This window comes from Pleurodeles waltl, chromosome 3_1 (assembly GCF_031143425.1).
Source record: "Pleurodeles waltl isolate 20211129_DDA chromosome 3_1, aPleWal1.hap1.20221129, whole genome shotgun sequence".
Classification (NCBI taxonomy): Eukaryota; Metazoa; Chordata; class Amphibia; order Caudata; family Salamandridae; genus Pleurodeles; species Pleurodeles waltl.
The window spans coordinates 1,331,681,465-1,331,695,145 of NC_090440.1; the positions used below are offsets into that span (position 1 = coordinate 1,331,681,465).

Below are 13,681 nucleotides of genomic sequence, written 5' to 3' on the forward strand. Positions count from 1 at the left end.
CTTTAACAATATGAAAGTAAGTGCAAAATACTTCAGAATAACATGAAGCTTCTTCACTGCTATCATACATACAACCCCATAGGCTTGTGTTATTTGTTAATTCGGGCCTATACTAAGCACTTCATGGGTTTCATCTGTGTACCACAGATGAAAGCGTAACCTATCCTGCACACGGTATTCAATCTGTATACAATTATTCAGGGAAAACCAAGTCCCTGTAGAGACTCAAGCCCTGTTACAGCACTAATGCCCTACTACAGGCACTCTTTACCTGTATCATCAGACCCCTGAAAGTCACTGACCCTGCACTGAGAAATGATGGGAACACGAGTAGAAAAGTGGGTACTGTTAACTGTGCTTACTCTAAGGAGAGAGTTTTTTCAGTACCACACTGTGGTGGATTTCTCACAAGCGTTTTACTGTCTGCAAACAGAGTATTAAGAATTATCTACTGAGCAGTGTACACTCTATGCAAACCTTGTCCAAAGAGCGACTATTCACTCCAAATAACCAAGGTCTAAAGGCGAAAACATCCTACCTACCCCAGCCTTCATCCTGTGGTGAAAACTTCACAAATAGCCCATTTTCTGTCATTGACAAATTCACATAACTATAACAATACCTTTCTTTTTTCAATGAATTTCTAAGTAGTTTTTTTAAATAAAAACAGATCTCTTTATCAGACCTAACTATAATGTTACTTTAACCTTTGTTTTCTTTTCAGTGAATTTCTAGTTTTGTTTTTTTAAATGTAAAGTTATATTTACGATTTGGCTGTGCATGGCAAGGGGTTGGCTTCAGGGCAGGGCCTGGCCTGTGGGCAGGTTCTGGGACCAATCTTCACATGCAGCCAGCCCCACACGTCAGAGGGGGGGTGTCCACAAGGCCTGGCCTGCAGACGGCCCTGTAGCCAACTCCCATAAAGGCAACCAACCCACACGATGCAGGGCATTCGGTCATGCACAATGTGGGGATTGGCCACAGCGCCTGGCCCTGGGGACCCCATCACCTCGGCCCTTTTTTGATAAGGGAGGGGAGCTGCATTGTCTTCACCCCCTTCCTGAGCCTCATTAGGCCCTCGGCACCCCATCTCCCAGAGCTGTTTATTTTCATTAAAGGAGGAGGGGGGCGAGTGCCCCCACCCTTCCCCAGAGCCTCATTAGGCCCTTGGAACCCAAAGTGAGGGAGGCCGTCTGGCCTCCCTACCCGAGCCTTGTTAGGCACTGGGGACACCCATCCCCAGGACCACTGCTATAAATAAGGAGGGGGCATGCGTGGCCATCCTCCGCAGGCTGATTTATGTCCCGGGGACCCCATCCTCAGGGGCCCTCTATTATTTTCAGGAAAAGGGGCCATGTGGCCCTCCCTCTGAGGGCCGATTTCAGCCCCGGGGTCCCAAAACCCCAGGGTCCCTCATACTTAAGGGAGTGTGCGCTGTTGCCCAACTTGGGAACCCACCATACTCATTGGGGACCAAAGGGAGGAGCCCTGTGGCCATAGCCAGCTCCCTGCATGCAGTAGGAGCCGGCACTGCTCCACCCGGAGGGAGCAGCTACTAATGCCACCTCGGCGGAGAGGCCAGTCCCCCAACGCCCTACCATACACACCAGTCACACTATGGATAGGTCTCAGCAGAAAGGCCAGTCTCTCCCAAAACACCAATATGCACACCGGGTGAAGAGGCCAGCCCCTTTCCACACTCTTTTATGCAGACCCGTCACCCTGGGGAGAAGTCTCAGTGAGAGGCCAGTTTCTTTGCATATTGTTGATTGGCCAGTTCACGGCCAGTTTTTATAGATCAGATATATGAGCTCTCAAAACCCTCATAGGAATTGGTCAAATATAGGGGTGGAAATGATGTGTGGGTGCTCAACAAGAGACACACAGGACATATTTTTGTTTATTAAAAGAAAAAAAGACTTAGAACATAAAACTAACAGATAATGAGGATGTAGGGTGGCTCTAGAAAGAGCTGCTGTGTTTATAGTGCACAGAGTAAACACAGATGCATAACTGGGTGCATTTATTGATGTTATTAAGAAAGATTCAGTTTTACTGTGCGGTGAAGTCTCCATCTCACTGGTACAGACCTGGCATGCAAAACCAAATGCTATTATGGTAAATAGAGGCCATTCCATAGTCACAGAGAAATGCTGAAATAGATTTATTCACTTGTCTCCGGGAATTCATATAGTAGGACAAAATTGTTTTGACCATTGCCATTTTTGCCTTTGACTTATGATAGAATATAGAAAGGCTGCATGAGGAAAGAGAGACATCAACTGAAAAAGGTCTCCTTCATTTGGATTTCAAGTCCAAGCCCTGCAACTGTACTTAGGTAACTGCCACTACAGTGTATCGTCATAAGGTCTGGGTACTCACAATTCAAAATGCTCTCAACCATTGTTAACAACTGGGAAAATCCAAGATTTTTGTCAGTTCCACAATTTGTAGCAAATACTGTAGCCCACTGGATAAAAGCAGCATCCCAAAATCTAGAGGCGAACCATGGTGTTGTATTAGGATGCCAGTCACAACAGGAGTGTACAGCAGGATGACTAATCTTCAGGAGCAACATGAAGTTAGATCAGAGGGAAAAAATGGTAGGGTGATGAAAAGTTGTGATGCTATAGGTAGACTATAGTCCATTACAAAGAAGGAGGCTGTGAGCATCTGTTGTTTGTATGGTGTACATGTACTAGTTAAAGAGTGTGAGATTTCTAAAGGAGTCTGCTTTTGGGTGGCTTTATCAAAAGCAGTTGTGTATTCACTGAGGATAGTTTTGTTGGTGCAACCTAGATTTTGGTTTATTAATCTTTAGTTAGCAAGCTATTACAACTGTGTTGCCTAAGAAAATGTAGTGTAGGAGTGGAGAAGGGGAAGGGGTACTCTGTCTTGGTGGATTTACTTTGTTGAGGTTATATAGTTTTTCAAAAAAGAAGTATGGTTTAAGTAAAAAACTGTGGAAACTGTAGTGCGCTGCTATTGTTGCAAATGTTTGTATTGAAAGAGGTTTAAAAATCCACACAGTGAATGTACACAGTTAAACTATTTAAATATATTAAATATAGTTTAGAAAGACAAGAAAGAGTTAATCTACATTTTTGTTAATTATAGTGTGTGGTTTTGTAATTCGTCTATGATCCAGAGAGAGTCGGTTGCAAAACTTCTGCAGGTGAAGCTGCTGTGTGTACTCTGTGCGATCCTGCGAGAGTCACATACACATTTACCAAGTGGCTCTGCCATGAGGGGTTTCACAATCCTATCAGAGTCCACAGCAAGATCGTTTAAAGAGAACTAGGAAAAATTTGGAAACAGGACAGTACAATTGTCAAAGTGTAAAAAAACAAAAAAAATAAAGCACTTGTTTTCTATCTTACAAATTATGTTAAATTAATAGCTTACAAAGCTCATTTGTTTATGGGACATGTATAACATGTATTGTGGAAGAAATACATTTGCTGTGTCTAGAATGCAAAAATGTAAATCTAATGTAATATTAAGTTCAGCCAATAGCTGATATTTCCAATACATGATTCACAAAATCTATCATGTGATTGGCTGCATTGCTTGAAGGATTACATATATCTGTTCTATAACCATAGATAACTAAGATTGCACTTGGTGGCGGAGAGGTGAAGCAGGTGTAATCTCTTTGGCTTGAGCTCAGCAAACGTGATTTGAATTAAGAGTAAAATAATTTGATGTACTCCGCTACCTTCAAGATCCAGCTTCTTTTGCAGGTACTTCAAACTATGGTGTAATTAATGTGTGGAGTTATTTTAAATACAGTTTAAAATTGGCTGCTTATTAAGGGACTGGTGATTGTCACATTTAAAATGCAATTGGCAGAAACTTTAATATTTAAACATCTAATAATAACAAAAAATAATACTGAAAATAATAGATATGCATTAAGGAGGTAATTTACGTTTTCAATGTCATTTGATGCAGTTGAAATATCAAAATTATAACTAAAATAAGTACAGCATACAAATGAACAGTGTTTGATATTCAACCTTAGCTGAGGCAATATATGTTATTGATAGGTAGTAATTGAGTGTTGTCAGTGTTGAGCTGTAGGTGTCTTTCAGTAGTTTCTGATGTATTGTGGAAACATCGTAGAGGCTATATATATGGATAATTTAAGAGGCTGGTCGTACAAAACCCAAACATAACCCCTGCTCACCCATAAAAATGGTGTTTGTAGGGGGGTAAGTTCATCACTATAGTGTATGAAACCTCTTCTTAGTCACATGGTAAACACTCTGTTCCCATGCAATGACTCTCCTGCTTGTATAATGCATCATCTTTTGAAAAGTCGCAAGCAGATTTCATGCCTCATGCTAACGTTGGACGAGTGCGCTCAGTTTAACTTAGAAATGCTTCATTTGGAAAAGCAAGAGATTGTGAATCTTAAAAGTATAGATAAAATGGAACATAAAAGTTTAAACTTACCACTATGTCAAACAGTGGAAAAGACATTGGAATCTCTTGAGAAAACAGTTTCATATATTTCTGGCTTAGAAAAGACTCTAAACCTCAGTAAAACTTGCACATTATCTTGTGATAAAATAGCAACATCGGGGAGTGTTTAGTCAATGAAGCAATGGGGAATGTGATAGATTTCATCACATAGCCCAATAAACCAGAGCACAAGTATATATTTTTTTAAACGTGACCATATTGAAAAAGGCAAAAAAAACTGGCAGGTGGGCTGGTAGGTTTCTGTTGATAAAAGACCTATTGGTCAGAAGACAGTAGCTTTCTCCATGTTTGGCCCATGCTGTCACCATTCACTAATCTCAAGGATTAAGTTTGCATGCAGCAATGATAAATATAGGTCAAGCAGTTTTCAAAGAAGTAATGTCTTATGTTGATTTGTCACTATTAGGATTGTACATTCTTCAGTTTGATGACAGTAAAGTGAATGCTGACTCATTACGTGAAAAATATTACAATCATTTGAAAGGGCTGTATGCTCCTCATCTGTGTCTATAGCCCATTGTTGAAAAACATGAAATTTATACTAAGTATAACAGTGCTGAAGTTTTAGATAATATAAAACCTCCAAAGAAATAACACCTACAAAGGTTTAAGCAACAATGAAAAGTGATCATATGCAGGATGAAGTGGGTCAATTCTCAAACAGTACAGGTGTTTCTGGTTACTGGAATGTAGTTGTCAACGTTGTATTGCACTTAACACCAGTGGTTGAAAATATTAAAAAGAACAAAGAGAAAGGTGTGTTCCAAGCTTTCACAATTCTACTCACAGGTTCAAAAGCATGTGTGTTCTTCAAACATAGTTTTCTAGTTTGACGTACTTTAAAAAATATTTTTTTTAGCAAAATATTCATTTGATTTACCCCATGGTTCAATAATGATATGCATTACTGTGAATTAATCACAGTATACACATTGTTTGGCTTCTTAAATACATATACGTAACATATAAGATTAAAAAAACATTTAGTGTAAATGCATGTTCTGAGAATGTTTAAAAAAGCTTAACATCTTATCGATGAATACAAATAATATCTATGTTAGACTAATAAGCTGAAATAGACCTTCAGCATTTCCATTTCATGGTAATGTAAGAGGTAGAGGTGGAGTATGTGCTGCATATCAGGGATTTTATTCTTCCCGTCTTATGGACAGGAGTATCACTAGGGCATCAAAATAAGAAACAGGTAAATGCTGTCTGAGGGTGTCTGTTGCTGGGGTGAATGAGTTAGAGGTATTTACTTAAGTCAGGGAGAATCTTGCCTCACTCATGGGGTCCAATGATGTAATAGATCTGTAGTGTATTACACTAGAATGCACTTCTTTATAAAGGTCTATTGAGTTCAGAAATGTGATATTCTAATAGTATTCTAATAAATGGTTGGTACAAAAGATCATTTCAACTCTCTTAGCAATGATACACTGAAAGGTGCCTAGCACCAACACAAGTAGGTTTCTACCATGCTGCAATAGTGTAGTGACAGAGTTATGCCTAGCACTATGTTTCTACAGAAATAGCTATGTTACTGTATAAAACCACTGCTGGCTCTAATGCAGGCACTCTTGAACCATGGTAGAACAGTACCTGATTTATCACTTGGCAGTACACACTATGAAGTGCTAAGAGATACCAGAATTTAGGTAGATCTTACTAGATATGGTGGATTCCTACTATCTCTTATCAATGAGATAATGTATGAGGTTTAGAAGTTACCTATGTATGTTTGCACCATGATAAAAAGGTTTTCAGTGTTGGCAACATTGTTTTTGTGCAGAAATGAATTTTTCATTGCTTAAAAACAATGGTGCATGTTACTTAGATACCCCTGCACTACGGTCCGAGGTTTCCTGTGCTGCTACCTATAAGCACTTACTACTATGGTGCTAGAAAACTGCAGGAATGTATCGTATTCTGTTAGATATGGCACATTTGTTATGTGTTTCAGCATTAGTACACTAAGTGCTGTGTACTCGGAATATAGAAACGTTTGCACCACGGTACAAAGATGTCAATGTTGAAGACAGCATTTTTTGTGGAGAAAGGAATACCTTCCTAATTTCAACTTTAAATGGAAAGCATGTTTTCACGTGCAGACCGCGAATCGGAAGATACGCCCGCTTGATGTGCATGGAGGGGGTCTGTGTGACTGGCTTTCAAGAGCCTCTTTGGAGAATTTCCATTACAAACTTAAAATAATACCTACACAGTTATTTACATAAAAGACTACCTTTATAAGGTCTAATAAAACATAAAAAGAATCATGAACATGGTATATTAAAAACAAGATAATACTAAATTCATTAATGTACCATCCCATGACAGTCTCATGAGATTCTCAAGAGACACTCACAAGAGGCTTGGGAGGTAAACCCACATGAATCAAACAATAATCACTGAATTAAAACAATGTTAAACTTTATTGTAGGAAATACCCACCCTCCTATCACTCATTAGGTATCAGCAAGCTGATGTCCATACATCTAATCCCGAGCCTGGCTATCAACTTCTAAAAAGATTACATGGTACGTTAAAAGAGGTTATCTTTGTCTAATTCAGACCAAGAAGCAGGAACACCAACATCCCACTCTATCAAGACAAGGTAAGATCTCCTTTTCTGGTATTTTTAGGATAGTGTTCCAAGAGAAAATAAATCCTCTACAAAGCATTTAACATGCAAGCCACATCGTAAAGATTTTTTCTGTGGCACAAAAAAACATACAGCTTTGTCACCAATGGAATGTGCAACCATATGAAGGATATGCACCAAGCACACTTAGCTGGGCTGAAATGCAGAGAAGTATTTAAGAAGCATTCACTTCTGGAACATCAGCAGCTGCAGTTCTGCCTTTCGCTTCCCCCTTCCTAATTCCAAATATTTTTTAGAGATGGGGGAAAGGAGAGGCAGAAGTGGAGTATTAGCAGATAGTAGTGTTGAGAGAAGCATGACTATCAGTTTACATTTAACTCATGCACTTCCATTGTCTTTAATTGAGCTCTAAACATTCCTGGTTGCTTGTCTGTGCTATGTTTTAGAATAAAATATAATTTTAGGTACAAAAAAATATAAATTCACTAAAGAAAAACCAAAGGTTAAAGTAATGTTATATTTAAGTATGGTAATAATATCTTATTTTACATTAAAGAAAAACCTTAGGATTCACTGATAATAATCAAAGGTTAAAGTAACTTTATAGTTAGGTAAAGTTTCAGAGACAATATAACATTTATAGATTCAATAAAACACGGGAACTCAACAGCTATAGTTATCATTGCTAACTATAACCTGCACTCTCCACTGGGCCCTGCGTATGACCTCATATATTAAATCACTCATGACATGTTCTATGACATCATTGATGACATCATCCAAGCTACGTTTTTATTACTAACACAACTGCATACCAAATACAATTCACAAAACATCCAAACTACTAAATATTAAGGGGGTGACAAGACTGTTAGGAATGCCTCCACCAGAGTTAAAGCTACCACAGGCTAGAACGGCCAAAAAGCAATAACTCAGACAAAAAGACTTGGACATCCTCAAGGCAAGATGGGATTAGGATACAGGCCCAATAGAAAATTGGTTTTGGGAGGAAGCATTTACCTACACCCCCAGAGAGTTATCAGTAAAACCTGGTTTCAATAAGTCCAAATGAACATTTTCCAGAGTGCACCACCCAAGAATTCAGCTGTGCAAATTTGGGTTAATAACAAAATGTGTCCATGAAGCTTTGGCTGAGACTGTACTTTCACCCACACACTGAGAAGTTGCTTGATTATAGAGAAACACTGGGAATAAGTTGATAAAAAGCTGGAGTTCCATTAGCCAAGAGGGGAATAGCACAAAGATGGGACATTGAGAAATGGACCCCCCCAATATGGGCTGATTGACGGCAGCAGGCAGGGTGGTAAATAAAGGCATGGGATCTCTGAAGACATTTGAAAAAAACTTTTGGGAGAGACGGGGGGAACATAATGGACTGGATGGGTGTGTGAGTGGCTGTGTGGGTCTGTGAGTGGGTGTGGTAATGGACTTGTGGGCTTTGGTGTGGCTGGGAGTGGCTGTGTGGGTGTGAGTGGCTGTATGGGTGTGAGTGGCTGTATGGGTCTGTGAGTGCCTGGCAGTTGTTTTGTTGGTGAGTGGGTGAGTGGGTGTGTGAGTGGGTCTGAGAGGGGTAGTGGTTTTGTCTGTGTGAGCGGGTGTGTGAGTGGGTCTGAGAGGGGTAGTGGTTTTGTCTGTGTGAGCGGGTGTGTGACTGTGTGAATGGATGTGAGTGGCTGTATGGGTCTGCGAGTGGATGTGGGAGTGGTTTTGTGGGTGCATGTGTGTGTGAATGAGTGGCTGTGTGGGTCTGTGAGAGAGTGCGGTACTGGTTTTGTGTGTCTGTGAGTAGCTGCCTGAGTAGGTGGTTGAGTGACTGTGTGTATCTGGGAGTGGGTTTGATACTGGGTTTGTGAGTAAGGGTATGATTGGCTTAATGGGCGTATTAGTGTTTCAGTGGGCGTGTAAGAGGGTGAGTGAGTGTGTGTGAGAGTGACTGTGTGGGTGTGAGAGTGGCTGTGTGGGTCTGTGAGTGGCTGTGCGACTGGCTGTATGTATGGGTGTGTGAGTGTCTGTGAATCTGTAAGTGGCTATGTTAGTGGCTCTATGGATGTGAGAGTGGTTATGTGAATGGTTGTGTGAGTGTGTGTGAGTGGCTTTGTAGATCTGTGAGTGAGTGTGGTAGTAGTTTAATGAGTCTGTGAGCAGGTGTGAGTGTAAGCGGGTTTGTGAATGGGTGTGTGAGTGGCTGTTCTGACAAGTAATGTCCCTCACCTTTCCCTATAACAAAAAACTCATCAGTGAAAGCAAAATATGTAGCTTTGTGTGGTGGTTATTGTGCTAAAAATGTCAAAACAGAACAGATGCCAAACACCTAAAATATCAAATGTCTGAAATACTTACCAGTACCATTTCATATTCATGGTCCACTCATGCTTCTTTATGGCTCGCTCCCAGAAAGAATTCTGGAGACACTCCACTCTGGGTATTCTACTCCACCCTCCTTTTCCTTTCCCAATTTGTCACCTCTTTTCATTTTTATAGAAGCATATTCAAATGTGCAAGGCTTCAACTTACGGTGATGAAAAAGCACCAGGGTAAAATGTCAGGTCATGCCATGTTAATTTGTAGAGACCATGAGTCACCAAGGAGGGTATTCTGACACTGAAAGGCAGAAGTGGCATGGACCAAGCCGAGACTAGGTGAAGAGCCATTTCTTCAGTTTCGTCTGAAATTGAAGAACTGAGGAGGTGGATTGTTCCAGTCTTGGGAGTGAGAAGGGACACAAGGTCACCAGAGCTAGTTCTTCATAGCAGCAGATGTGTGCATGCTGGAGTCCGCCTGAGGTGTCCGATAGGTATGTGGAGGTTATTGCAATTGTTTAGGTAGGTAGGGCCGATGTTGTGCAAGGTTTTTAATGCATGCGTACGGAGTTTGAAGAGTGCTCACCCTTTGACAGGGAGGCAGTGCAGGCATTTGAGATATGGGGTGATGTGGCTGTGAGGGGGTGCAGGTGGCTGTGTGCGAGTCTGGCAGCTGAGTTCCAGTCACTCAGAGCACTTTGATTCCTATGTAGAGTCCAACCTATGTAGAGTCCAACTTGCTGGTGATGACAGCCTGGGAGATTATTCTCCAGGTGTTGAAGGGAAGCCACTTGAAAATCTTGAGCATTTTCAGTATGTGGAGATGGAGACTTGATTCACATGGCCTGTCACAGCGAGCAGGCTGTAAACTACTATTCAAGGTTCTCTGCTTTGGTGGCTGGTTTGGTTGTGGTTTGGAGATCAGACAGGCCACCAGGTGGAGTCCCATTGGAAAGTGTGTTTGCCGAAGATGACTACTTCTGTCTCATCTGTGTTGAGCTTGAGGCAGTTGGTTTTCATCCATCTTCTGACTTCGAACATGCATGTAGAGAATTTGGTCCAGATATTGTTTTTTTTATTGCAGACGATGAGCTAGGTTTCATCTATAAAACATATAACATTGATACTGTGGGTGCAAATAATGCTGTTGAATGGGTAATGAGGACGCTGAGCAGTGTAGGACCGAACAAGTATCCCTATGGTACTCCGCGGATTAATTTGGCGGCAGCCGAGGGGAAAGGAGTCAGGTTGGCTGACTGAGTGAGGTCTGTGATGAAAGAGCAGATCCACCAGAGTCGAATTTACAATTACTTGGTCCAAGGAAATTTGCAATAACATTTGGGGGAAAAATCTTGCCACTGCCAGATAAGCTAGTACACCTTATTTTTAATAGATGTTAAAGTACCTTTTGCGTGTTACAAACATATGATCTTTCATTATAAAAACTTTATTAGTAATATAAAAATGACAGTAATATTTCACCTATTTTTAAATGGGACTATGATCAATCATCTGGAAAGTCAATGTGTTCCAAAATTAACGTTCTGCTGGTTACTAGAGTCATTTTCCTCCACAATAATGCTTTAAGTGGTCCTATTCACCACTGGTCACACTTCCCAATGAAATGTAAACTTGACGAACTTTTTGTTGCTTACTACAACAAACTGTTTACAAATGAAAGGATAATTCTAAATGTTCTCTGATTGCATAGTAGAATGCTATCTGCATTTATCAAAATGGGCCCTGTAGAGACATATGTATTGGATCCACTTAGCAAAAGAAATACTTAATGGTCTCCTTTTGTAGCTTACTTGTGTAACCACAGTTATAACAAAATGTGAACATTCAATGAGTGTGGATAAAGTACATAAAGCATGTGATGTTTATATTTATTTTAATAGTATATCATGTTTCTTATCCTATGTTATTCGTGTACCTTATTGCTGCTTTCAAGACTCATATCCTATATTATTGCTTATTTGCAGAGTACTTTTGGTAGGTGACCATTTTCTCTCCCCTTCTTTCTCTTTTCTTTTGATTCTCTTCACTATTTCTATTTGTCACTCTATAACTGTAGAGAGTATTAGTTGGCAATAATTCAAAACTGTCCATTATACTGGGCACTATATATTTTGTTACTAGTATATTGCTCCCATTTATGACAGTGTATGTTCACAATTTATCTTCCTAATGCTTTTTTGAACTTCAAAAAACAATCAAACTCCATGGCGGAAATTGAAATGTGTTTGCAGTACTGCCATTCTGAAACCAACACGGAAATATTTTCCTTGACAACATGCAAAAATCCTCTTTCAAATCAAACACAATGAAATAAAACTTTTAATACAGTGAATCTACTCCACCTGGATAGTTCTGCGTATGCTGATGCCCATTTTAAGACATTCAAGGATCACCCTCTCACAGAAGGTAACTACACAAAACGTGACAACAAAGAAATACTTCACTTACAAAAGCAGCTGGTCTCCCAGGAAACTGTTGTGTGCACTGCTGCCTCCATGGCTTCCAAACGATGAATCCCAAAAGGTACAGTACAAACATGGACGTTTTAGCAAAGGTACTGAAAAAAGGTTTTCTGTACTCATCAAATATATACTGAAAAGAAATAAGGTGAAATGTTACAAGTAAAGGTCCTTAAAGCAAATAAAAAAGTTCTTCTTTATTTACACAGATCAGAATGCTTAAAGCTGCTAAGATATTGCTCAGATAAAATGCTAAGTACAATGTAATCTACTGCACAGTAAAAAAAAAAAAAAAAGCCTACTTACGTATGAGTGGGTCTTTTACAAAATAACTGTGAATACAGAAGAGTATATTCACATGATGGTAATGAGGCAATCGTCAGTAAATTGTTTCAAAATGACGTATGTTGCAGCAAAACAACACAAAGGGCACTTTACACAGGGAACTTTAGTCAACATAGCTGGCCTGATCCAGCAATAGCTGTGATGTAGTCATTGGCATATTCCTGCAGTGTACTACAATCTTTATTTTTCTGCATTACTTAGTCCCTGATCTCGCCAAACTTTCAGAGATATTTACAAGATACCTTATGGGTCATCTTTATTATATCTCTATATAGTCTACCAGGGTAATTATTCTGGGAATAAAGCTAACTGCATTATCAGACTAAAATAACTCTCCATCTCTGTCATAGATCCTTGCGCAAAACACACACTGAAATAAATGGGCATAATTGTACCACAAATGTAGGGGTGATGTGTGCATGAGTGTTGTAGTAACATGTTTAAGAGTTATCTGTGATGTAAATGCGTCCATGTCTTAAGAGGTAATGTAACTTTTGTCTTTTCATTCAAATGAGGTAAAGGAGAAACTGTTACACTACATAACACTTCATAGTCCTTCCTAAATACCATTATTCCATATAGTGACATCCACTGCTTTAGATGTTAGTGAAAGTGTTGAGCGTGGTCAAATTTAGCAATACACAGACATTCTTTTACCAGTTTCTCCACCTATTAAATTCTGACACTAAAATGTAATGTGGGAACAATATTCACCAGGGAAGAATTTCATAACGTGGCACCACCTGGCATGCTAACATTTACAATATCCCACATGCACAGAATGTTTTTTAACACTCTTGTATACATGTAGGTATATGGAATGGACTTAGAACGAAACCAACAGAGCACTGGAAAAAGTCTTGCAAAGAAAACATTTTCCTAGAAGTCTTGCATTTATATTTCAGGTTGACTGGAGGGTGCGTGAGCTTAACTAATATCATGTCCATCTCTCAAGATGGTGGGTAGGTTCTAAATAGCTCTAAGTTAATTATTTTACCATGCACTAGGAGAACCATGACATAACTATTGGCTACCATAACGGCTTAATATGACCACTAAAATACTTGAATAAAACAGTGCTTTAGTTAGTAACAGAGCAAGGATTTACAGCACTCCATGTAAAATATGACTGCATAGTGAAACACTTCCTAAACATCAAAGAGCTGCTTTCATGCTCTTTTTCCAGTAATTTGGCTCCAATATTAGATGATAACCAAAGGCAATATATATCAGATGTACTAGCCCTGATTTTAATCCTGAAGAGGCTACAAAGAGCAATTAATGTACCTACTGCTGCAGCTCTGCAAAATATTGGTTCATGCCATGATTTCAGCCTCAGTGGTGCAATTCTTTATGACACATCCTCATATTTGAAGTAACCCTTGCCACTGGCAGACTTGCACTCCATTCTTCCTCGATACAGAGTTCTCCAAATTGTTCGT

The 13,681-nt window shown here is 39.7% G+C and overlaps 1 protein-coding gene across 7 annotated transcripts in view; it reads right to left on the reverse strand.

Moving 5' to 3' along the window:
• The window catches only part of SLC35F5 (solute carrier family 35 member F5), a 575,369-nt gene that overhangs the window by 426,391 nt on the left and 135,297 nt on the right, over nucleotides 1–13,681 (reverse strand). For all 7 annotated transcript variants that reach the window (XM_069224683.1, XM_069224682.1, XM_069224686.1 and 4 more), the window contains one exon: nucleotides 11,884–12,027. In XM_069224683.1, coding sequence (XP_069080784.1) covers nucleotides 11,884–12,027 — 144 coding nt within the window. The remainder of the gene's footprint in view (nucleotides 1–11,883; nucleotides 12,028–13,681) is intronic.